Source organism: Pollachius pollachius (genome assembly GCF_949987615.1).
Source record: "Pollachius pollachius genome assembly, contig: scaffold_47, whole genome shotgun sequence".
Lineage (NCBI taxonomy): Eukaryota > Metazoa > Chordata > Actinopteri > Gadiformes > Gadidae > Pollachius > Pollachius pollachius.
This window is the reverse complement of record NW_027641604.1, coordinates 253-26320: the sequence shown is the minus strand read 5'-3', so window position 1 is coordinate 26320 and position 26068 is coordinate 253. Positions and strand designations below refer to the sequence as shown.

The 26068-nt window shown below is 48.7% G+C and overlaps 3 protein-coding genes across 4 annotated transcripts; 2 read left to right on the top strand and 1 right to left on the bottom strand.

The window, feature by feature from the left end:
* Positions 1–273: 273 nt before the first annotated feature.
* LOC307091544 (death effector domain-containing protein-like) lies at positions 274–10191 on the top strand. 2 transcript variants are annotated; one of them, XM_079759183.1, is made up of 5 exons: positions 274–430; positions 1280–1895; positions 3949–4053; positions 4638–4775; positions 5573–10191. In XM_079759183.1, the coding sequence occupies exons 2-5, from the start codon at positions 1355–1357 to the stop codon at positions 5962–5964; spliced, it is 1176 nt and encodes a 391-aa protein (XP_079615309.1). In that variant the 5' UTR covers positions 274–430; positions 1280–1354; the 3' UTR covers positions 5965–10191. The 2 variants fall into 2 exon arrangements, with proteins under 2 accessions (XP_079615309.1, XP_079615310.1); XM_079759184.1 differs by lacking the exon at positions 274–430 and adding an exon at positions 524–649.
* Positions 10192–10585: 394 nt separating this feature from the next.
* On the bottom strand, positions 10586–12196 carry LOC307091549 (UDP-glucuronosyltransferase 2A1-like; the record flags this gene model as incomplete). Its single annotated transcript, XM_079759189.1, has 1 exon — positions 10586–12196. The coding sequence occupies one exon, from the start codon at positions 12194–12196 to the stop codon at positions 10586–10588; it is 1611 nt and encodes a 536-aa protein (XP_079615315.1).
* A 5815-nt stretch (positions 12197–18011) lies between these two features.
* On the top strand, positions 18012–25597 carry LOC307091545 (plasma membrane calcium-transporting ATPase 3-like; the record flags this gene model as incomplete). Its single annotated transcript, XM_079759185.1, has 4 exons — positions 18012–18198; positions 23005–23202; positions 23890–24147; positions 25472–25597. Coding segments are annotated over 4 exons (769 nt in total), but the record flags the coding sequence as incomplete, so codon positions are not given.
* Between the last annotated feature and the right edge of the window lie 471 nt (positions 25598–26068).

Below are 26068 nucleotides of genomic sequence, written 5' to 3'. Positions count from 1 at the left end.
TGGCCGGAGAGCTGACTCGACAATCTGCAAGTGAACAACCAGGATGCAGCTGTTTTTAAGTAGTTTTAATGAAAAAAACACAATATTCTGAAACATTTCAATAGGACTTGGATGTCTGTAACAGACATTTCTTTATTTCAAAGTCGCATTGTTTTTGAATTGATCGAAAATAAATCTTTACGTTGCCCTCTGTCGGTTAAACGCCGAACATCATCCGGATATGGACTGCACCATGACCCTGGAAGTTCTTTCATTTTAGCTGAATAACGAAAATGGGCATGTTACTCCCGACCCCCGTATCATGAACCACATCCCCGTTAAACAGGACCATTCTTCTAGGACGGGGACACCTTTGCGACACGGGACCGCAACAGAGCTCATCCGATGCCTGGTTCCCTGAGCCGTGTTGGAGAGTAGAAGGAGACCCGAGGTAACGAGGACACAGAGCAGCTTCTCTTCCGAAGGCTCTTAGCTCTCGGCTAGCGGAGGCTAACGGAGCCACAACAAACCATCACGCAGCCCACAGGGATCCGACCATAGTGTAGTCGCAGAGTCCTCCAGGAAAGCCGGACAGGGGTGTTTGTAAAGGGACCCTCACCAAATCAAATTTTCGGCGACTGTTACCTGCACCAAGCGACGAGCGTTACTGGTAACCCGTCTCTCGTTAGTGGTTACCCGTCTCTCGTTACTGGTAACCCGTCTCTCGTTACTGGTAACCCGTCTCGGTGTGTCTCTGATGCTAGCTTTTAGCTAGTGATGGTAGCCGTGAGCGTTAGCTGTATATACTGGCTAGCTTTGTGTACGCAGCATGGCTCATTATTCTCACTGTGTCATGTGAATGTCAGTGCTAATGCCAGGTGCTGTGGGCTTTCTGAAATAACGCCGTAAGAGAAGTCGACGATCCGGGTTTCTAATGGAAAACCTAAACCAAATGTCAGATATGCGTCTCATTTGACCTGCTTTTGCTGCTACTGCTATGTTAATGTGTGTTAATCGCTGTGTTTAATGAATTAATGGTTAACAGCTATACAAATGCAGGCTAGTGAAGGATTCCCCTGTCGTATTAGTATCACGCTACTTACTGAATCACGTTTAGGAACATTTGTGTGTAACAAAACTATAGCATCAGCAGTTATGTTCACCAAGTGCAAACGATGCCTGACTATTTTATCGCGAGTGTATGAATAACAAATAGGTCTCTTATGGTACTACATGACAACAAGTGCAGTTAATGTATCCATCCGTTCAGCCTCTTCTTATGTATTTTTCTGGCACACAGTGGCTCTTCTGCAGGAGTGGACCGGTCCGCTAGCGACAGGGACTCCAGCGTCCCTCCCCTTCACCTCCCCCTGCGATGACATCACAGCAGCCTCCCCTCCCCAACGCCAACGTCAGCGCCGCCCCCATCGCCCCGCCCAGCTCCAACGCCCCCAACCTCCACCACGCCCACCCCCTGGACTCCAGCCCCGCCCCCCAGCCCCTCCCCCAGCGCCCGCCGACGGACAGACGCACGGGCTCCGACAGACTCGCCCCCCCCGCCCCCTCCTGCTCGAACACTGGCTCCGCCTCTTTGCGGCGGCCGGCGGCCGGCACCTTGGAGCCGTGGCCGGAGGAGGCGGCGGACGGCTCCTACGGGCTGTACTCGCTGCACCGCATGTTCGACATCGTGGGCGCCCAGCTCACGCACCGCGACGTGCGCGTGCTGAGCTTCCTGTTCGTGGACGTCATCGATGAGTACGAGCGCGGCGGCATCCGCAGCGGGCGGGACTTCCTGTTGGCCCTGGAGCGCCAGGGCCGCTGCGACGAGACCAACTTCCGGCACGTTCTGCAGCTGCTGCGGATTATAACACGGCACGACCTGCTGCCGTACGTCACGCTACGCAAGAGGCAGGCCGGTGAGTGACCCCTGACCCTGAGTGGGACCCCTAACCCTGAGTGGGACCCCTAACCCTGACTGGGACCCCTAACCCTGACTGGGACCCCTAACCCTGACTGGGACCCCTGACTGTGACCCCTGACCCCTGACTGTGCCCCTTGTTGGCCTGAGTCAACCTCTGCTTTGGTTTATGTTTTAGTGGTCAGGTAAATTGTGTTTGAATGGCTCCCGTTACAGTCTCAAGGGGCCCAGTTACAGTCTCAAGGGGCCCAGTTACAGTCTCAAGGGGCCCAGTTACAGTCTCAAGGGACTCCAGTTACAGTCTCAAGGGGCCCAGTTACAGTCTCAAGGGGCCCAGTTACAGTCTCAAGGGGCCCAGTTACAGTCTCAAGGGGCCCAGTTACAGTCTCAAGGGACTCCAGTTACAGTCTCAAGGGGCTCCAGTTACAGTCTCAAGGGGCTCCAGTGACAGTCTCAAGGGGCTCCAGTTACAGTCTCAAGGGGTTCCAGTTAGTCTCAAGGGGCTCCAGTTACAGTCTCAAGGGGCCCCAGTTACAGTCTCAAGGGGCTCCAGTTACAGTCTCAAGGGGCTTTGAGGCCATTCAATGACACCAGCCTCACCCCTCTAAAGGGACAGAGACATCAGAGTGCGGTAGATGCTGAATGGGCAAACAGTGGTGGTAAAAGCTGACGCAAACTAGAAATAAGGGTCATTTTAGATTATTGCCAAACGCTTTTAGGCAACAGTAAAAGGAACTGTTCTTCTGTTGACATGATCCACGGTTCCCGTTTTTCGATGCTTGGTCTCGTTTTGTATCAGGAGACATCCCACCCGTCATTGGATGCACGTAAAGACCAGATCAGTAGCTACCCTAACTATAGCTAGATGAGTAATGGAGTGATCGTCTGTAGTGCAGAACCGTAACTCTGACCTTCATAGGACAGAGAAGCAGCATCTAGGTATGCCTGTGAATGTCAAAATGGATTCCAACGATTGCAGATTATATAACAGGGTGTACTATTGTGGGTCACCCTCATTGTGACTTCAAAGTATTTTATCATGCAAACAATTCGTTATGTACAAGTCTTTATACCAACAACAACTATTTAAACATGATTCCGTATTATTATAACCAAATAAAAATGACGCGCTGAAAGCAGGCATGCAGCTATGCTGCTCGCGTTTACACTTGCGTCATGGCGGGGTGTAAAACATTACTGCCACAGTCATATTGAGTAATCTAACGAAGGTGCCCAAGGCAGACAAAGGACACCCCAACAGAAAATAGTTTTCAACCGCTCGGTACCGGCCCGTATTAATTCCCAAGTTTTGAAAAGAAAAAGTATTTGAAGCGAATAAGTGACGCCAAATGCCCAGCCTGTTTTCAGCAGGATTTTGCTGCCACAGACAAGCTTGCAGTGTCACTGTTGTTTATGATGGTGGGAAACATCAATCAGGCTTTTTAACATGTGACATGGTCAAAAAGCTGTGAGGATTCATCCGAGACGCCCGAAAGTCTAGCACGGCATGTAGGAATCCTCGACCGATTTCACATTGTCAGACAACTTGTCAACTTCAACTTGTAAACTGATGCCAATGCTTCCAACAGCATGGTTGATCGTGTCTCAAACTCCGTCCCCTATCTCCCTGATCCCAGGTGAACTTCAATGACGCTTGCATGTGAAAATGACAAAAAATGTTATCAGATGTGCCTTTCGTTTAGACGGCGACAGCATTTTAGGGGCTTAAAAACGCAAAAAAAAGTGAAACCACCCTCCAGAGTGAAAATCTTACCCTAGGTCAGGAAAACTGAATGGCTCAAGGCCAAACGTGTAGTGTGCCTTGTCTCAAGGCCAAACTACAGGCACCTTTCACGCTGCAATAATCGGCTAATGTGACATGGCAACAATGGTGAAAGACCAAAATGATATGTAGTCTGATGCCGGCATAACCCCTACCTGCTCCTGGATGACATGCATCTAAATCCACGCTCTGGATGAGAGCACCTGCTGGATGCCTCGGGGGTGGAATGGAACAGCCCTAACCAGCCTGGCTCTCCTTGTGTCCCCAGTGTGTCCGGACCCAGTGGATAAGTACCTGGAGGAGACCTCTGTGCGATACGTCTCCCCTCGGGGCGCGGCTCAGGGACTGGATCATATGCCTCACAGAAATACAGGTGGGTGTGCGGTTGGCATGTGCATACAATCATGTATTATGCATGGAAACATGCAGGTGTGGTTCCCAAGAGACGATGTTTTCACTCCTTTCCCCAATGCTGTGTCAATCTAGAAGAGGCTAGCTTAGCATTGGTGGGGTGGGCTACCACGGGAGAGTCACGGAGCGTTCCGCTTGCCAGCATCAATCTAGCCTTCATATTTATTCATCAACACATTGTTCCTCTGAACAAAGACCACCTTGAGCATGTCCTTCAAGGAGTCCTGTCATTGGTGTGAATTATAGGGAAGCTGATGGGAATCTTTTGTTTACCATTTGTTATTGTTGGGAGAAGGTCAACCTACTCTTCTCAAAGTCTTCCTCTCAAAGTTCATGTTTTGTTTAACATCAATATAAACGAGTTCCACATTGCCACTTCCGCGATGTAGATCTCGTTAATACTGATGTTTGGAAGACTACAAAGGTAGCCTTCGTAAAATCAATATGTTAACCATTAATATTGTGGTTCTGGAGTAACATTATTCCATAGTGTATCTCCATCATAAAGCCCAGAAACCTCATTCTCATGTCCCGCCCCTTCCTCAGGAACTCAGCCCGTGATTTGCTGCTCCCCGTCGGGGCGACAGGTGGGCACGCCCCAGACCAAGCCAGCCCCTCCCACTTCTAGCCGCAAGAGGAAGAGGAGCCACTCTACGGCCGAGTGCAGGGAAAAGCAGACCTGTGGTGAACAGAGCCCTAACCCTAACCCTAAGGACTACTAGTCTGTTTACCTAACCCTAACACTAAGGACTACTAGTCTGTTTACCTAACCCTAACACTAAGGACTACTAGTCTGTTTACCTAACCCTAAGGACTACTGTCTGTTTACCTAACCCTAACCCTAAGGACTACTAGTCTGTTTACCTAACCCTAACACTAAGGACTACTAGTCTGTTTACCTAACCCTAACACTAAGGACTACTAGTCTGTTTACCTAACCCTAAGGACTACTGTCTGTTTACCTAACCCTAACCCTAAGGACTACTAGTCTGTTTACCTAACCCTAACACTAAGGACTACTAGTCTGTTTACATAACCCTAACACTAAGGACTACTAGTCTGTTTACCTAACCCTAAGGACTACTGTCTGTTTACCTAACCCTAACACTAAGGACTACTAGTCTGTTTACATAACCCTAACACTAAGGACTACTAGTCTGTTTACCTAACCCTAACCCTAATACTAAGGACTGCTAGTCTGTTTACATATAAGTTAATAAAGCAAGTTATACCAAAATAACCTTTTCCAGGTTCTAAGGACCTATTGCACCGTTTGAGATCCTAACCACAGAGCTATTTACAATGGGAGTTTTAACGCATGTAGTCCAGAGGTTTGACCTAACCCTAACCCATAGGTCCGACCTAACCCTAACCCAGAGGTCGACCTAACCCTAACCCTAACCCAGAGGTCGACCTAACCCTAACCCTAACCCTAACCCTAGCCCTAACCCTAACCCTAACCCGAGGCTGTCCTGTTGCAGATATCCGCCTGCGGGTGCGGGCCGAGTACTGCCAGCACGAGTCAGCGCTGCAGGGCAACGTGTTCTCCAACAAGCAGGAGGCGCTGGAGCGGCAGTTCGAGCGCTTCAACCAGGCCAACACCATCCTGAAGTCCCGAGACCTGGGCTCCATCATCTGTGACATCAAGTTCTCTGAGCTCACCTACCTGGACGCCTTCTGGAGGGACTACATCAACGGCTCGCTGCTGGAGGCGCTGAAGGGCGTGTTCATCACGGACTCCCTGAAGCAAGCGGTGGGCCACGAGGCCATCAAGCTGCTGGTGAACGTGGACGAGGAGGACTACCAGGCTGGCCGCCGCAAGCTGCTGAGGAACCTGGTGGCAGGGGCGGGCGGGGCCGGGAAGGAGCCCTAGACTGGAGGAAGCTCGTCGCGGGACGCAGTAGTTTGGGTCGGGGTGTGGGTGAGCGGGGGGGATCTCCGTGAGCGCCCGCCCCCTTCCCAGGGGGGCTCCAGACCAGACGTTGGGCGGTGCAACTCGATGACGGGGGCTAGGGAGGAGAGCGAGAGACTCCATTAGGACGGCGCTGTTGTGTTTCCGCTGAGGTCAAAGGTCGAGCAAAGAACGCCACACAGGACGACAATGGGAACGGCGAACAGCGCATCCAGGTTAACATCGTTTCGTTACCGCGGCAACCAGGACGGCCGATATAGAAACTTCGGTGTTGGAATACAAATGAAGGAAAGAAAGCAACTGTCCGCTCCGTATTTATCACTGAGAACGACGGCCTGCTGACGGCCCTGACACCTTACATACGGCGGCCGTCAGTGTCTACAAGTCACGTCTGGAGTAGTAGTACCTTCTTGTAAATACTACTGCCATCTTTTGTGGATCCTCTTCTTTGCGTTGTTGTATGAAGTGCAGTCAGGTTTGATTGGAGGTTTACTGTCTAGTCTGGAATGGAGTAGGCACCTGCTTACCCGCTTATTCACATTGTTCTATTCCTGCCAAACGTGGAGCCGACTAGCACCACATTTTGTACTTGTTTTTTTTTTCTCGTCTGTGTAGATCTCATTACCTTTTAGCTGATTTTATGGTTAGCTAATTTTTCGACGTCATCTGACCTAACTACTCGGTATCTCCTCCTCCCCATTTCCCCATTATTTCATAATGTGCTCACAAGTGGCCAAAATGTCAAATTTGTTGTGTGTGTGTGTGTGTGTGTGTGTGTGTGTGTGTGTGTGTGTGTGTGTGTGTGTGTGTGTGTGTGTGTGTGTGTGTGTGTGCGAGTGTGTGTGTGTGTGTGTGTGTGTTTGTGTGTGCGAGTGTGTGTGTGCCTGTGTGTGTGTATGTGTGTGTGTGTGTGTGTGTGTGTGTGTGTGTGTGTGTGTGTGTGTGTGTGACACTCAATTAGACATAACAGATACATCGAAGGAATTCTTGCATTGAGGATGGAAAAAAAGCATACAGTGCCTTGCAAAAGTATTCACCCCCCTTGGCATTTTTCGTGTTTTGTTGCCTCACAACCTGGAATTAACATGGATTGTTTGAGGATTTGCATAATTTAATTTACAGAACATGCCTACAACTTTGAAGATGTTTTTTTTTTTTATTGTGAAGCAAACAACAAATAGGACAAAATGACAATGTGAAAAAGTCAATGTGCATAACTATTCACCCCCCTAAAGTCAATACTTTGTAGAGCCACCTTTTGCGGCGATCACAGCTCCAAGTCGCTTTGGATAAGTCTCTATGAGCTTGCCACATCTTACCACTGGGATTTTTGCCCATTCCTCCTTGCAAAACTGCTCCAGCTCCTTCAAGTTGGATGGTTTGCGCTTGTGAACAGCAATCTTTAAGTCTGACCACAGATTTTCTATTGGATTGAGGTCTGGGCTTTGACTAGGCCATTCCAACACATTTACATGTTTCCCCTTAAACCACTCAAGTGTTGCTTTTGCAGTGTGTTTGGGGTCATTGTCCTGCTGGAAGGTGAACTTCTGTCCTAGCCTCAAATCACGCACAGAGTGGTACAGGTTTTGCTCAAGAACATCCCTGTATTCAGCACCATCCATCTTTCCCTCAACTCTGACCAGTTTCCCAGTCCTGGCTGCTGAAAAACATCCCCACAGCATGATGCTGCCACCACCATGTTTCACTGTGGGGATTGTGTTCTTTGGGTGATGCGATGTGTTGGGTTTGCGCCAGACATAGCGTTTTCTTTGATGGCCAAAAAGTTCAATTTTAGTCTCATCAGACCAGAGCACCTTCCTCCATACATTTTGGGAGTCTCCCACATGCCTTTTCGCAAACTCAAAACGTGCCATTTTGTTTTCTGCTGAAAGTAATGGCTTTTTTCTGGCCACTCTGCCATAAAGCCCAACTCTATGGAGCGTACAGCTTATTGTTGTCCTATCTACAGATACTCCAGTCTCTGCTGTGGAACTCTGCAGCTCCTCCAGGGTTACCTTAGGTCTCTGTGCTGCCTCTCTTATTAATGCCCTCCTTGCCCTGTCCGTGAGTTTTGGTGGGCGGCCGTCTCTTGGCAGGTTTGCTGTTGTTCCATGTTCTTTCCATTTGGTTATGATAGATTTGATGGTGCTCCTGGGGATCATCAAAGATTTGGATATTTTCTTATAACCTAACCCTGACTTGTTCTTCTCAACAACATTGTCCCTGACTTGTTTGGAGAGTTCCTTGGTCTTCATGGCAGTGTTTGGTTAGTGGTGCCTCTTGTTTAGGTGTTGCAGCCTCTGGGGCCTTTCAAAAAATGTGTATATATGTAAATATATGTACTGACAGATCATGTGACACATTAGATTGCACACAGGTAGACGTCATTTCACTAATTCTGTGACTTCTGAAGGTAATTGGTTGCACCAGAGCTTTTTATGGGTGTCATAACAAAGGGGGTGAATACATATGCACATGCCAAATTTCAGTTTTTAATTTCTAAAAAATAGTTTTATGTATATATTTTTCTCATTTCACTTCACCAACTTAGACTATTGGCTTCTGATCCATCACATAAAATTCAGATTAAAAAAATATTGAACTAAAGGCTGTCATGTAACAAAATAGGTAAAAAGCCAAGGGGGCTGAATACTTTTGCAAGGCACTGTAGAGCTCCACTATCGGTCTGTATTTCGTAGGCTTGCTTTGGAGAACGGATTGATCATCTTAAATTGTAATATAACTTGAGCGCGTAGCTACATTTTATTTTCAATCACACAGAAATGCTGCCAACAAACTACTATCTTGATCCATCAGATGTAAGCTTTTCTCTCTTGCAATTTAAATAATTGTCACCGTATAAATCTCGATTCAGAAATCCCGATATTTGGACGCTAACAGACGTTTTTTGTAATACCGAACAACGTTCAAATGTAAACCGCGGGTCCACTGACTGGTCATAGTCCCAGTCTGATCAAACAAGTCTGTCCTTTATACCACATTTACAAATGTTTAAGTTCGCCTCCGATGCTAATGTACCAAAACAAAGATTTATTTTAATGTTGTTTTAGAAAGTGGATTTTCATTTAATGCAATGACAGTATTAGGGAGGTGTTTTGGTTTGGTATGTGTGCAGAATAAAACCATGTTGATCTCCACCTGTTTGTCTCGGAGGTTTGACGACACTCGGCGTAACGAATCCCTCTGGAGCTCTGCTCTTCAATGACGTCAACACTCAACAGAGAAAGAAGGTTTTTGGGTTTGTTAACCAATGAGGCTGGGCCGATACAGGCGTATGATTAATGCACAGACAGGGATTGGATGTGGTAAAGTGATACATGCCGATATCTACATTGATTTACTTGCAGATATAAAGGACCAAGCATTCAAATTTGACCATTCCTCCACAATCAGTCTTTTACAATAGTCAGGTGGAATAAATTCAGACCACATAATACTGTACACATATTTGCTGCATTAGCAAGCAAATTATATTCACAATCTAAATGAGGGTTTCATGGGTGACGTATTTAGAATGTAATGGATGCTCTGAGTGTTGGTTTACCAGTTGAGGGAGATTTTTATCGATCTGCATCTCTTCCTGTTCTTGATTTAATCTTACTGTTCTTTGTTCACTGGGCTTTCTTCACCTGGCGGCCATCAGTTACATCCCAGCTAGAGTTTAGAACCAAGACGGAACTAAGATGGCGGCTCGGTGGATTTGGCCCTTGGCTGCAGGTTGTGACATGTCCTCAATAACCATAGCATGTATGTGCCATCCACCCCACCGGTCTTGGCCCTTATGTCTCCTAGCATCTCCTTGTTTTTGCACCCATCTAAATGGTCATTTCTCACACAAAATTAATCTTATTTTTTTTGTATGATATGGCTCGCTCATCATTATCTAATAAGTGAATTATCAGAAGACGCCTTAAGATTACAAGGCCATTGTTACTGTGAATTGTTTAGGCCAAGGTTGATGCTTTTCCCAGTGGATTCCAGTGGTTATGAACTAGTATCTATTATATAGGTGGCTTTATCTTCTGATTATGTCTTTTGTATAGTTTTACGCATCTTTCTTCTTTACACTTAACACTTGCATGCAAGATGTTCTGAGGTCCATTAGTCCTCCTGTGTGGCTGGCAATTTGGCAAATCGAAAATGGTTGAGCTGGATTTGGTCCTTGTTTTTAATTGGTCGCTGTTCCAATTGTTCTGTTCAGATGAAGGGTGTGGGGGGGGGGGGGTACCACTCTAAAGTGACTGGCCAATAATGAACTGAAGGCGCACAAAAAATAAATGTTTCCATTACTTTCAATTCCATGTAATGTTAATTGAAAGCTCCCTCAACTGTAGAAAACCCCATGGTCCCCTTCAATAAGCCAAGGCAGATGTGCCCACTTCAACCTATGACATTCTCATTGTTTTCCTTTTATTTGTGTCTACCAAGAAACAGATATGTGCTAAAACGTGAATATTTACATGGTTATAGTTGACTGGTACATTTTGTCTGTACAAATCGATTTGTTAAAGATCAATAAAATAATGTATACTCAAACCTTGACGGCAGTAATTGATTAAGATTAACTCTGTTTTAATTTTCTTTTACCTGCGACCAGTCTAAATAGAACTTTGCAACATGTAAAGAACACCATCAGGAGAACCACCAGCACACAGAGTAGAAACAACATGACGTCCAGGCTGTGGTATGAGTACCAGGGCATGTTATAGGACTCTGTGCGTAGATGGGATGCGCCTTTATGCCTCATCACAAACTCTGACCAGAACACGGCTAGATCCAAGGGCTTGATGGGCTGGTCGTGGTGCAGGCGGGACATCTGCACCATGTTCCTGTTGTACTTCTGCTTCTCATCCAAAAGTTCTCGCAGAGCCTCGGCGAAGGAGTCGGCGTCCAATCGGGTGACGTCCAGCACCTTGGCCACGCCCCTGGCCTCCAGGCGCACCATGTTGTCGAACTGGTCGAAGATGAGCGGCAGGCCCAGCATGGGCACCCCGTGGTAGATGGCCTCGTACACGCCGTTTGTGCCCCCGTGTGTGACGAAGGCCCTGGTCCGGGGGTGTCCCAGCAGGTCGTTCTGCGGGAGCCAGTCCACGATCAGCGTGTTGTTGCCCAGCGTGGAGGGCTTCGGCCCCAGGTGCCTCCACACCACCTTCTGGGGAAGGCGGGCGAAGGCGGCGGCCACCACCTCGGACGTCTCCGGGAGAAGGCTGCCGAGCAGGGTGCCCAGGGACATGATGACCACGCCGTGGTCCCCGGAGCTTTGGACAAAGGCCTCCAGCTCCGCGCTCAAGGGGTGGGACGGCTTGCACTGGAACCCCCCAATGTAGACCACGTTGGGCATGGTCGGCCGGGGGAACTCGAACACAAAGTCCACCCTCATGAGCCACAGGTCGGCCCCTTGGATCAGGGAGTAGATGTTGGCGCTCGGATCCAGGAAGTCTTCACACAAGCTGCGGTAGAGCGGCCTCACGGTGACGTGGTCGACGTACTGCGAGATGCCGTAGTGCACAACGTTCTTCAGCTTGTCCGCCAAGCTCATCCGGTCCGAGACCAGGGAGCCGAGAGTCGGCACGTAGGACAGAGGGGACGGCGCGATGGCGAAGTGGCCTTCTCCGTTGGTGATCCAGCGCACGTTGAGCACCAGGGGGAGCCCCAGGTACCTCCCCACCACCACCCCTCCGGCGAAGCCCGGGTCGGTCAGCATCATGTCGAAGCGGGAGGCCTTCAGGCGGCCCACCAGCTCCTGGTCCTCCAGAACCCGGCGGGCCAGACGGGCGCTGGCCCGATGGGCCCCGTCCAGCAGGGAGATGGCCTCCCGCTGGAGGGCGATGAAGGAGGTCAGGGAGCGCTGGTGGGTCCACAGCTCCAGGTTCCTCTTCAGGAAGGAGGCCATGTACTGGGGGTCCTCCAGGTTGCAGGCCGTGCTGACGGGCACCGTGATGGAGGTGTAGTGGGGAGCGTCCTCTGAGATGTACCAGCTGGAGGAGGAGCGCACCACACTGATGGCGTGGCCCCTCTCGTGCAGCTCCTTCAACAGGATGTTCATGTTCAGCCAGTGACTGCCATCCAGTGGATACACCAGGATATTACCGCCTCGCGTTGGTGGGAGGCTCCACAGCGCGGCGGCCAGCAGCAGCGGCAGAAGGCCAGCAGTAGCGCCCCTCGGTGTCATGTTTCGTCTGTGGACGAAAGAAGTAGTTTAGAAAGATTATCGGCTTAAATAAGTGAACTGCATGTCAATGCATTGAATGACGACGGGAAACGACTGACATGTTGAATATTTTAATTATTTGATTTGAATCCGAAAGTTGAAGAAAAATCCATACATGTTAATTAAAATTAATTATTAAAGACCTAACCTTTAATGTTGTGATGCTGGAATCACAAACCTTGTTATGACCATCAGTCATCACATCTTGCATTTTGGTAAACAATGAAAAACAACAAAACAATGCCGGTAGACGCAACCTGCAAACATTGCTGCAGCAGAAACATTGTGTACAGAAGGTTAGCAGCCTGTTGATTATAGATCTACTGCGAGCGTGCGGGGAAGAATAATGGTCGAAGCAGGTAACCCACTGGTCGTGTCAGTTGAACATGCATCAGTGCAAACTGTAACCTAATAACCCTTCTTTGAATGTTCCCTATTGGATCATATGATATTAACAATGGCATATACGAATTAAAAAGTGCTAACGTTTTCGTAACAGTTCGACAAAATCATTCCGTCTCCATTGTATTAAGGTATTTGTAGAACGACACTCGTCCATATATTGTTGAAGCGAGCAGTGAGCACATGCATATATTGAGGACTTACCTTATGGTCGTCTCGTAAGACGTGATACTAGTTCAAGTCGAGTTGGAGGAGCCACTTCTCTGCTCCAGTGCGTCGGTAATGGCCGTGGGACCCCTATGTCGGCCTCGGCTCTGGTTAGTTGGGTGGTTAGGTGTTCTCTGGACCCCTTTCTTCGAAATTTGATGAAAAACTCCTGTGAACTTTGGCATATATCTGACATAACGAAATAATCTACAACACGTGTTCCAATATAATTCCTGACCTTGGACATGCCGTAAACAAAGTGGTCTACTTTATTTCGAATGGGCTATAGGTTATGTCCATAATTGCTATACTGCAGTACTGTAGGCTACGTTATAGAGGCATTCCGGTTGCTTTACGATCTTAAATGGTGGAACGCTTGAATGCAAAAAAAACGAGAGGAAACTACGTGAATTAAAGCTCGAAAAAGTGATTTAATTTTAGGTGTAAATACAGTAGTGGTATAGCAAAGTTGAAAAATAAAACTTGGATTTGGATGTGATTTGCTATTCACATAATAAACCACAGTATAATAGGCTATTAACCTATTCAAACTAGACTTAGGTCTGTAGTTCTCAAAGTCTTGGTTGGGCGAAGATTAGTTGATTACTTGTTTCGACACAGGGGATCTACCTTTGAGTCACTTTAGACTTTTGACACATCTAATCACAATCACAATATAAGTCATATCTTACAATCTACTATAGACCACAGGCGCAGGCGTCCACACATTACCTTGACATGTAGAATGTAGTAAGGAAGAGGTTGTCTCTTATGGCGCATGCTGTCACGTTATCATTTACTCACTCCCATCGGTCTGGTGTAAAGAAAAGAGTGATTTACACCAGGTGCATCCAACACACTCAACAGCACACTGTTAGAACGCATCATCCATCCCTACATTCACCCCTCCACCCACCCATTCACCCTCCACCCATTCACCCCTTCATCCATGCATCCATCCATCCTTTCACCCCTCCATTCTTTCACCCCTACATCCACCCCTCGATCCATCCATCCATCCATCCATCCATTCACCCCTCCACCCATCCATTCACCCCTCCATCCATCCAACCATCCATCCATCCATCCATCCATGATCCCTTCATATATCAAGACATCTCCATATCTCTGGGTTATTATACATTAATATTATATAATATTAATAATTAATATAATATATATAAAAAATAATATAATATTATACATTATTATACAAGCTCTAATTTCACATTGTTCTGAAGACCACCGTCAGAAGGGGACTGCATGTGTTGGTAGAACCTCTGCTCCACACAGGCCTGTTTCTCTGTCCTGTGGTGTGGATGTTCTGAGTAACTAAGAAGGCTCTGTGTTCCACACCTAGTAGGCTATAGGATGCCCCGCCTGGTCCCTCGTTGGGCTTAGAACAGCCCACAGGGCAGTCACTGGAAGGTGGAGGGAGCCTCAACGTGATGAGGCATTTAAATTCCACCTACATTCCCTCTCGTCCTCCTTGGTAACCAGCGGTGTCATCCCCAGCTTACATTTGAATGAATGAATAATACACACACTATAAAAGCTCTGCCGTGCACTCGTGTGTGAACGGCAGAGAGCGCGGCGGACGTCATTGTACAGTGAAGTCTAGCCAAGGGAGGTGCTGCAGAGAGGGAGAGAGAAAGGGGAGGGGAGAGAGAGAGAGAGGGGGGAGAGGGGAGAGAGAGGGGAGAAAGGGGAGAGGGGGGGCCGAGGGAAGAGAGAGAGGGGGGAGAGAGAGGGGAGAGAGAGGGGGGAGAGGGGAGAGAGGGGGAGAGAGGGAGGGAGGGAGAGGGGAGAGGGGGGGGAGGAAAGAGAGAGGGGGGGGGAGAGAGAGAGAGGGGCGAGAGGAAGACAAGAGAGCAAAAGAGGGGAGAGCAAGAGAGGAGAGAGATATGGAGAGAGGAGGGAGAGAGATCAAGAGGAGAGAGAGGTGGGAGAAAGAGAGGGGGGAGATCGAGACAGAGGGAGAGGGGAGCGAGAGATAGGGGAGAGAAGAGAGCGAGGGGAGAGAGAGATTGGTGAGAGGAGAGAGAGATAGGGGTGAGGAGAGAGGGGGGAGAGAGAGAGAAAGGGGGGAGAGAGAGAGTGAGAGGGGAGAGAGAGCGAGAGGTGGGAGAGAGCGAGAGAGAGGAAGAGAGGAGAGCAAAAGAGGGGGGAGAGAGAGAGATCGAGAGAGAGGGGACAGAGAAGGGAGAGAGGAGAGAGAAAAGAGAGAGAAAGTGCGAGATAGAGAGGGGAGCGAGAGAGGGGAGAGAGAGATAAAGAGAGAGAGAGGATCAGCTCGCAACTCCGTGAGAGATCCGCAAGCGCAGCAGCGGCTCAGTGCTGTCGACCCCTCCCCCTCACATCCGTCGCAGAGCAGATCCATGTTAGCGTTGCCATCACTGGACGGGTGCGGTAAGCGCAGCATCTTTTTTTTTGCTAAGCATGTAGACTCATAATATGAGCACACCTTTTCTTCAGGGTATGATCTGCTGATAATGTCTGTGCTGCTTTGACGGGGCGAAAACATTGCAATAAATTAAAACAAAATCGGCAAATGTTGTGACAAAAAAAAACAAGAGGAAGAGAGGGTATATGTAGGCTACAGGAGGATGCCTGCTGCCGCCGGGTCTACAATAACCCTATCATCATCTTATGCAAACACATTCACATCTGGCCGGGCTGTTTCCCTTCCGCATTAGAGGAATCCCAAAGTCAGTGTCTCTAGTCTGTTCATTGTGGCCACAACAGATGGGACCTCGCTCGCTTGTCCGCCTCACAAACACGCAAATACTCACGTTTTTTTGTGTGTTGTTGCTATCGGATGTGAGCGGAATTTAAAGGCAAGCCAGGCTGGTTATAATATCCCACGTCTGTCCTTGGACGGGTGAGTATTTAAAGTGACTAGCCTCACTCTCGTTTCTGTCGCTTTAAAATTCCATGGTGTGTTGCAAGGTTTGTCCTAAATAGCACATAGCCTGCATTTGATTATGATTAATACGATTTTTATATTTTAATTATTGAGATTATCATGATTATTGTAATAATAATAATCATAATAATTCTTACTATTGCAGCAGCTGCAGCAGCAGCCAGCACAAAACCCGGGCATCATGTTAGAGATGAACCTGTCGTGCTATGATCCGTGGTGCGGATGGGCTGTAAAGCCTCCTGCTCAAAGCATTCCTCCATAAAGCTCCATCCACCAGGCCTCTTTCTAGCGGTTATATAAATTCCTTTAAATGACAACTCATAGTGAGGACTCAACCTGCACACTCCCGCAGTGCTCTGTTGCTTTATGCTCTCGGCCGGATGATAGAAAGGGGGGCTAGGGGCATTTAGACGATAGGACTAGCCTGTAATGCCTATCTGGCTTCTCTGGCAGAGATTTATTTATTTTTTTCACGTTGAGGAGCCGGTGTCTCGGGGAATAACCTTGCAGTAGAATCCGGCCCCCCCTCGTCAGAACCCCGCGACAACTTGTTCTCCCGCCCCGGAGGAGACGACGACCTGTTTGGACCTGGACGGTATAGAATCACTACGTGTGATGCATTCTGATGGGTCTGGTTCTCTTTGAGTCGAGTGGGAATCTGTCCCCACGACAACCCCTCGAAAAGCCCACACTTAGTTGAATTTCTGCAATTTAAAAAAAGGACAAATCTTCGATTATATCGAGTCTAGAACAGCCCCCGTGCGTGAGGAGGAAGATCCCCTGTCATCGAGCGAGGGATGGCGGTGTGGTGTGGGGTTGTGGAGACCAAGGTTAACCAGCGCTACGTGAAGGTTAGAGTAAGGGCATCCATCCGCTATCCCGCCTCCTCAGCACCGCCTCCCGCTCCTTCGGTGCTGCACGTCCGTGTTGATTATCGACACGGGAGGTTTTTGCCTCTGACCATTCATTATACATGGAATTGCGGTACGGTGCGACGGGTGGACCGGAGGACAGGGGAGTACTCTAGTGTCTCTGACGAGGCGCCGCTAGCACGGATCTCTGGCGGAAAGGGATTCTCGCTTCTGATTGGCTCGTTTCATTTGGGCATCACGATTCACGGCGTTCAAAAGCATTTTATCTTTCTGTATCTGTCAGTTTTTTGTGGCCTTCCTATCGATGCATCTTTCTATTTGTCCTTCTGTCTGTCTGTATGTCTATCTGTCCATCTATCTATCTATCTATCTATCTATCTATCTATCTATCTATCTATCTATCTATCTATCTATCTATCTATCTATCTATCTATCTATCTATCTATCTATCTATCTATCTATCTATCTATCTATCTATCTATCTATCTATCTTTTTATCTATCTGTCTGTCTGTCTGTCTGTCTGTCTGTCTGTCTGGCGGTCGGTCTGTCCGTCTAATAATCTATCTTATCTATACTGTCTGTCTGTCTTTCAACCAAGATTTGGTCAGCTGTTAATTTTATATAAATATGAATAATGAGGGCATGGAACAAGATTGAACTCACTTCATTGCAGAGTCAGCAATTACAAAATTTTAAATGTTACGCCGGTAAAGTAATATTTGTTTGCTTCACAACCTTCAGCCCAAAATAAAGACACATTATTCACGTGCTAGCTAGACAAGTCATATTTTTTACTTTCGCAACAAAGAGCGTTTACTTCTTCAGGGCATTAATGAGCATTCCTACCGTCTCTGTCTCTGTTCACAGCTTCTAGATGTTTCCATCTTCATTGAACAGCCTCCCCTCTCCAGACCTTCCTATGAAAGTCCACCATTTAACTGTTCCCCATGGAACGGTTTGATCTCCTCACAGAACCACACAGAAGACACATTAGATCATATTTAATACAAAGATACAATTTATTCGACGTAAATGTGTAGGCAAAAGTGTCTTTCACACTTTGATATCTCATCAGTGACTCGTAGGAAATACAAAGTCCCCCATTGGCCCCAGATGTTCTTCCATCGTCTGTCCCTGCCGACGACAGCGAGGGCATGAGGTGAAGATGCTCCCGGAGTCGGCTCGCGGCAGAGACCCCCAGACAGACGGGCAGCCCCAGCGTTAGGGAGCATTAGAAGATACATCTGACCCCCACCCCACAGAGTGTCCACCACACACATCCAGGACCCCCGCTCCTCTCCGCCCCCGATAGGGACCCCTTTAGAGGGATAAAGACAGTCCAAGCCCCCCCCCCTCCTCATCCGACCATGGCTGCCGTGACGAGCCCGGTGGATTCCGGCGTGGAGGTGAACCACGCCGGAGACTTCGGGGCGACCCTGGAGGACCTCCGGGACCTCATGGAGCTGCGGGGGCCCGAGGCCCTGCAGAAGATCCAGGAGATGTACACGGACACGGAGAGCCTCTGCCACCGCCTGAAGACCTCCCCCACGGACGGTGAGTGGACGCTAGGCCCCGGGCCCCCATGGGGCCCCGGGCCCCCATGGGGCCCCTCACTCCTGGGGGGGGTTGGAGTGGGGGTGGTTTGGGGGACTTTAATTCAAATTGAAGCGGTTCATGGTCGTAGTTTGGGGAATTTAATACAACTTCAATTTATAATTCAAGGTGATGGCAATTCAATTTAACTGGTGTTCAAATTCAAATTGGGTTTTGGGTGGGGATAGTTTTGGAAATTCAATCAAACTGTTGAAATTAGGTTTTATTGTTATTGCTATAAGAGCTGGTCGTAGTTTAGGGAATGCAGTTTAAACTGCTTTTAAAATAATGACATTAACAGTAATTCCCATTCTTATTGTTAGCAGTAGTGATTGTGGTGTTAGTTTGGGGAATTGCATTCAACTGCCGTTAAAATGATCCTTTTCTCTTTAGCCTACTGATGGTCAATCAAAGATACTTGATGCTTTGCACTCAATGCAAACTGCACAATGCTAATAAAAAAGAAAGAGTTTGGTCATGTTGGCAAATTAAGAACACTTTGAAGCACTGTCTCTCTTCTACTAAGTCCTTTCAGGTTCCTAAAGGCATCACTTAATGACTTTTGCCCACAACTTATTTTGATCCACATGCACTTTAGCGGCTGGCATTAGTTAGTAACTAACTGCTCTCCTCCTTGTGACATTGTGTGTAGGGGTGTAAGCCTAACCCTAACCATGGGTGTAATCTCTCCAGAACTGCACCGTGTGCACATTTATTTTTTGCCTCAAATCATTTTCTGCAGCAAACTTGCAGGATCCCAGTATCCCAATGGCAGAGCAGCACTACCTGGGTCTACCTGGGTCTAACCCTAACCCTAACCCTACCTGGGTCTACCTGGGTCTACCTGGGTCTAACCCTAACCCTACCTGGGTCTCCCTGGGTCTCCCTGGGTCTAACCCTAACCCTAACCCTAACCCTACCTGGGTCTCCCTGGGTCTCCCTGGGTCTACCTGGGTCTACCTGGGACCAGCTTACAGACTGTTCCCTACAGGGTGACATCATTCTCCTTACCAGCACATTAAGCTAATGGTGTGTGTGTGTTCTTCTTTGTGTGTGTGTGTGTGTGTGTTCCTCTGTTAGTGTGTGTATCTGGACCTTTCAGAGGTCTAATCTCCCATGTACGCAGTCTCCCTGTATGTTAGCTGACTGTGATATATAACCCTCTGTCGCCCTATAAAGTAAAAATAGATCCTGGATCAATCGGCCCCTTACTATAACCGCCGTCAGGGTGCACCTCACACTGGCCCAAACATTCTTGGGTGGAATTAAAACAAATCAAATGAGACCTTATTCTGTACATTGTTTTACCGAGATAGTCACGGCATTTAAATAATCTGCAGCTCGCTCTCGTTTCTTTCTACATAACTTTAGACGATGTGCAAGGCTTACACGTTAGGTTGCTAAGCTACTAAGGCGCCATCAGCGACTGGGTGGGTGTGAGAGAGAGAGAGAGAGAGAGAGAGAGAGAGGAGTGATGGACAGGCATGAAAGTCCTGTTCTACAAAGTGCTTTCCCTCTCTGTCTCTGTCTCTGTCTGTCTCTCTCTCTCTCTCTCTCTCTCTCTCCTTTCTCTCTCTCTCTTTCTCTCTCTCTCTCTCCTCTCTCTCTCTGTCTCTCTCTCTCTCTCCTCTCTCTCTCTCTCTCTCTCCTCTGTCTCTGTCTCTGTCTCTCTCTCTGTCTCTGTCTCTGTCTCTGTCTCTCTCTCTCTCTCTCTCTCTCTGTCTCTGTCTCTCTCTCTCTCTCTCTCTCTCTCTCTCTCTCTCTCTCTCCTCTCCCTCCCCCTCTCTCTCCACGGGCAACATGAACTGGTCTTTTGTAGTGGAAGGTTATGGAGAGAACTGTACTGCATTAGCAGAGAGATGCCTGTGCATTGACTTACAGTCAAACCAGCTTGTGTTGTAGGTGGTGATTTGCTGCAGGAACATAAAACCAATTGAATTGCAGTTGAAGGCTTTAAGCTTTTTTGATCCATCAATCGCCTTTCTGTCTTAATTGATTTAAATGGCTACATCTTGTAATTTGAGATGAAAGTCTTTTTATGACGAATGGGACGACAATTATTAATACAAAAGATGCCAACGCACTTCAAAAAACAGCATCAAAACGAATTCAGGCACATCCATGTATAATTAATATAATTAATTAAAGAGACTATAATTACCCAGAGTGCTTAGCGGGTGGTGTTGCATGAGCGTACCAGGGGGTTAAAATCATCTTCATAAGAAGTCTCTTAAAAGCTGTGCAGGTGGGCAGTATTTAGTAGATCTAGGGTGTAATGAATCCAAGGTCCAGGGTAGAAGTTCCGGGTTCAAACCCCAACGCCCGCCATCTCCCTGCACCCTTGAGCCCTAAGGTTAGGGTTAGGTTAGGTTTCATAAATCAGATTGGTAGTTTAAAATGGTCAGGAGCTTGTCTTTGTGTGAATGAAGTTGTTTCAATCAGCGGTGACTTCACCGGGGGGGGCATCTCTCTCTCCCTCCACCCGTCCGTCAGGTGGAATGAAGTGACAAACAGACATGGTAGTAGCGGGGGGGGGCGCTTGGGGTAACAGCCTGTCCTCGCAAACGCACCCCCACACAAACACGCACACACACACACAAACACACAAACACACACACATACACACTGACTTCACCATCTGTCTCCCTTCCATGGCCAATCCATCTCACTAGTGAGTCGGGGGGGGCTCTCCTCAATCCAGCCTTGTTACACTTCATGGGGAGTGAAGGGGTGAATTTATTCAGACCTACTGTAAGGTGTAATCAGCGCCACTTGGGTGAGCTTTGTGAGGGTGTTGGAATGGTAACTGTTGGCCGCTCCTCTTGGCCCCGGAGGTGCTAACGAGGTCAGGGCTCTGAGCCTCGTTGGGCTTCGACTGCAGCAGAGTGCGCAGGGCGCTCAGCCAAACGAAGCCGTCCCTGCCCCAACACACCGCGGCCTGCGATGGGGGGGCGATATCAGCGGACGATCGCCTGCTTTTACCCTGGGCCTCGACGTCTCCCACCGTGACGCCGTTAAACCAACAGCCCTCCGTGTGCGTCTTAAACGCCCGAGAGCTCAGCTACCGTGTGACTGTGAGTCTTCCGATGATACATACTCGCCCCGGGCCCTGCTAGGACACCCCCAGCCCAGCTCAGACTTACCCCGCATGGCACAGGGACCCCCCTGGGGTGGGGGGGTTACCGCATGGACTGCGGTCACAGATGACCCGTCACAGCAGTTCGACATCCCTTGCTAACACTGCAATTTAGATCTTGCTGTAAATAAATCTGGGGCTTTAGGGGCTCCATCTCCACAGGGTGATGTCCTTCTCCAGCAGTATTTAGCACTCGGATCAAGGTGTTTAACGCTACACCCTTTCCATGAGAACAGCTTTGGTCCCATACTGAGGGTGCAAAGGGATCCATGTGCTCCTAGGAAGAGGAATCCCCCTTTCGTTCCAGTTAGCCTATTCCTACATGTTCTGTCCTTCCACTCCCCAAAAGATCTACGATATAGGGAATATGTATCCTTGTGCTGCGTCCATTAAATGCCATATCTGCAGACAACTTCCACATTATATTATCATTGTTGATATGTATGAGCCTGGGCTCTGGCGGCACCTGGAAGGAAGCAAGCATGTGATTAGAAAGAGGAGATCCCTCCTGCCCTGTCTAGGAGCCTTAGGGCCGTTTAGTGTACTATTCTTATGTCTATGAGGCTGTTATCCTCCGAGAGATATTCCTTTGGGATGTTGGAGAGGATACAAATGCAGAGGCCCGAGGTCTTAACTGAATCTCCATCTCCTGGACTGAGAACGTTCTTCCTCCTTTTCATAAAAAAGGGATCAAAGAAAGGGATCTAAAGATGGAAGATTGAACAAAGCATGGATTTATTTTCTGGGGGTTGGAAAAAAAGATTAAACAAATTACCGGGCGATGTTTGACTATTGGGAGGAATATGTAAAATACTATGATCTTTTTAAGAGGTACGACAAATATGCGATGTCTCCCGCCATGTTTGAAAACTCTCCAACCGCAGTTTTGTGGGCGCGTACAGAAACTGAACCCAGGGTCAGTTGTGTACGAACAATGGGCCACAGCTCTTCTAATTCTGGAACTCAGTGTTAGGATTGAGTTGTCCAGGGTCATAGCGTTACTACTGACACACACATCATTTTCAGAAATATCCAGGGAAAGGGTCGTCTAGTGGCTAACACTAACCCTAACCTGGTAGGTAAAGGTATGCATCAAAGAGCAAGATTCCCTCGCCCCCTATATGCTGCTAAATGATGTTTGTTTGTGTCTCTGTGTCCACTGTATGTGGCTTTGATAAAAGCAGAACATGCTAAATAATCGACCACTAACGGTAACCAGTTGAGATCATCTACCCCGGCCAACGTCCTTAAAAAATCCTCTGCCGTCATGTAACCATAATGACTCTTGACATGCAGTGTAAACACAGTTTAGCCACCAGCAAAACGGCTAATGACAGCAGCTAATGGCCACTGTGACCACACAAGGGACAGTTTCAGAGACAGGTTCCCTCAAGCAGTTCCACGGCCCTTGGTTAACCTAACACCGATATCCTCTCAAAGGCTTTTGCAGAGACAGGGAATAAGCCAAGCCGGACCAGCAGACTAAGTAACGACACACTGTGCGTGTTTGACTTTTTTACACTGCAGCGATCCCAGCGGAAAAAAAGTACATCATCAAAACTAATATCCCGATAGGAAGAGCTTCCTCCTGGGAAACCCCTTTGACGTGTTCCTCCTCCTTCGCTCCCAAGGTCTCTCGGACAACGTGGCGGACCTGGAGAAGCGCACCGCGGTGTTCGGCCAGAACTTCATCCCCCCCAAGAAGCCCAAGACCTTCCTGCAGCTGGTGTGGGAGGCCCTTCAGGACGTCACCCTCATCATCCTGGAGATCGCCGCCATCATCTCCCTGGGCCTCTCCTTCTACCAGGCCCCCGGCGAAGAGACTGAGTGTAAGTCTGCACCCCCACCCCAGCCCTGAATCTTGGGGTTGTGGCATTATACGGGTTGGGAGGTGGGATTGTTTTCTCAAAGATATAGTGTAGCATTGATGTCACAGTTAGAGCTCAGGGGTTAGAGCTCAGAGCTCAGGGGTTAGAGCTCTCGGGTTAGAGCTCAGGGGTTAGAGCTCTCGGGTTAGAGCTCAGGGGTTAGAGCTCTCGGGTTAGAGCTCAGGGGTTAGAGCTCTCGGGTTAGAGCTCTCGGGTTAGAGCTCAGGGGTTAGAGCTGAGAGCTCAGGGGTTAGAGCTAAGGGGTTAGAGCTCTCGGGTTAGAGCTCAGGGGTTGAAGCGTGGAGTGATCATGGAGGAGAGCATTATTGAAACATGCTCTCCTCCATGATCACCTTGCTGGTCTGGACATCTTGTTTCCTATATAATCAAACGTGATTCAAATATAATGAAATACAATCCAAATTGAGTAGACATGCTGGACTTTAACAGTTTACGTTTACCGCATCTATTATGAGAGTGTTCCTAACCTTTTGATTATCTCTTTCTCTCTCTACCTCCCTCCCTCTCCCCCTCCCCCTTCTCTCTCCCCCTCTCTATCCCATCTCTCCTCTCCTCCTCTCTCCCCCCTCCCTCTCCCCCTCTCCCCCCTCCTCTCCCCCTCTCTCCCCCCCCCCCCCTCCCCCACAGCTTGCGGGAACATGGCGGCGGGGGGAGAGGACGAGGGCGAGGCGGAGGCGGGCTGGATCGAGGGCGCGGCCATCCTGCTGTCGGTGGTGTGCGTTGTCCTGGTGACGGCCTTCAACGACTGGTCCAAAGAGAAGCAGTTCCGGGGGCTGCAGAGCCGCATCGAGCTGGAGCAGCGCTTCGCCGTGGTCCGCAACGGCACCGTCATCCAGATCCCCGTGGCCGACATCGTGGTGGGGGACGTGGCCCAGGTCAAGTACGGTCAGTACCCCCAGACCCCCAGCCAGACCCCCTCCCATACCCCAGACGCCCATGCGGTCCGTGATTGGTTCTGCTTGCATGTCAATCAAGACCTCTTCCAGACGAGTAGGCGGGTCTTAACACAGTTAATCGACACCGTGTCCCAGACTCTCTGTACAGAACTGTGAGACGGGTATAGCCAGTTTAAAGGGTCCTTCTGAATTAGAATCCTCCTCATCTCAGGGCAGAGGATCGCACTTAGGGCTGCTCAGGGTGTGTGCCTAAAGGTTGTGTATAGGTCGATAATAAATAATAGTAGTGTGGTGATTCATTTGCATTTGTTGATTCGTGATCCCTGAAGGAAGTAGAGTCCAAGGGACGATGGGAATCTTCTACACATTGGATCGCTACAGCACTGCTTATTAAGTCCTACAATACTCGGTTTGAAGGTCAGACGAGCGCGCTCCATATTGTTAAACTATCTGAATATCGATCTCTTCTACTGTCCTCTGCAATTATTTGGTCTAATAACTTCCGAAGGAGGTCCAATGAGCGGGCGACCGTCCGTTCCCTCTGGGACCCAAAGACCAAACTACTTACCACCGCTCATTCGCTGAAAGTTAATGTGCAGATAACTTGAAGTCACATCCATGTGTACAAAATGACTTTAAATTGCATGCTGCAGCGCCACATCAAAATGCAAAGAATGTAATCTCAAAGACAAGACTGAGTACCTAAAGATTCATAATCCTAATTGTTCTTCACGTTTGGAAATTAGTATCCTTACCGAACCTTTCATCCTATTTCATCATCATAATTCCTCTTCCTTATTTTCTTCCTCCTCCCCCTCCTCCTCCTCCTCTTACTCCTCCTCCTCCTCCCCCTCCTCCTCCTCCCCCTCCACCTCCTCCTCCTCCCCCTCCTCCCCCTCCTTCTCCTGCTCCTCCTCCCCCTCCACCTCCTCCTCCTCCCCCTCCTCCCCCTCCTCCCCCTCCTCCTCCTGCTCCTCCCCCTCCTCCTCCTCTTACTCCTCCTCCTCCTCCCCCCTCCTCCTCCTCCCCCTCCACCTCCTCCTCCTCCTGCTCCTCCTCCCCCTCCACCTCCTCCTCCCCTCCACCTCCTCCTCCTCCCCCTCCTCCCCCTCCTCCCCCTCCTCCTCCTGCTCCTCCCCCTCCTCCTCCTCTTACTCCTCCTCCTCCTCCCCCCTCCTCCTCCTCCTCCTCCCCCTCCTCCTCCTCCCCCTCCTCCCCCTCCTCCCCCTCCTCCTCCTCCTCCTCCTCCTCCTCCTTCCCCTCCTCCCCCTCCTCCCCCTCCTCCTCCTCCTCCTCCTCTTCCTCCCCCTCAGGTGACCTCCTGCCTGCCGACGGTATTCTGATCCAGGGTAACGACATGAAGCTGGACGAGAGTTCCCTGACCGGCGAGTCCGACCACGTCCGCAAGTCTGCCGACAAGGACCCCATGTTGTTGTCTGGTAAGCAGTCGTCGTGGCAACCCCCCCCTCTCTGTAATACCATTTGGAGTCACAAACATGGCTGGCGTCATGACGACCACTTTGGACCAAAACAAACAATAACTAGATGTGTAACTGTTAATTATCGTCCAACAACCAAATCTATTTATTTGTGTCTGTAGTTTGAGATTTCTTTCTTCTTTCGCTGATCCGCCTTTTAGCCTTTCAGTCCACGAGTGTGTCTAAATTATAACGGTTGTTTTGGTAAGGTGGTAAGAGTTATATTGTACATGATTACTGCTTATCGCAATGCGATACTTAAAACACATGTTTTTTATTTTTAGTAGAATTCATAAAGTTTATATGAAATACAAAAAAACATATTCTACAGTATCGCTTCTAACAGCCAAAGTCCTACAACCTTCTAGATAAAAGCGGAAGCCCATGCTGGTGTAAGAACTGGACTGCCAGGATGTTGTGTTTCTTTCTGAA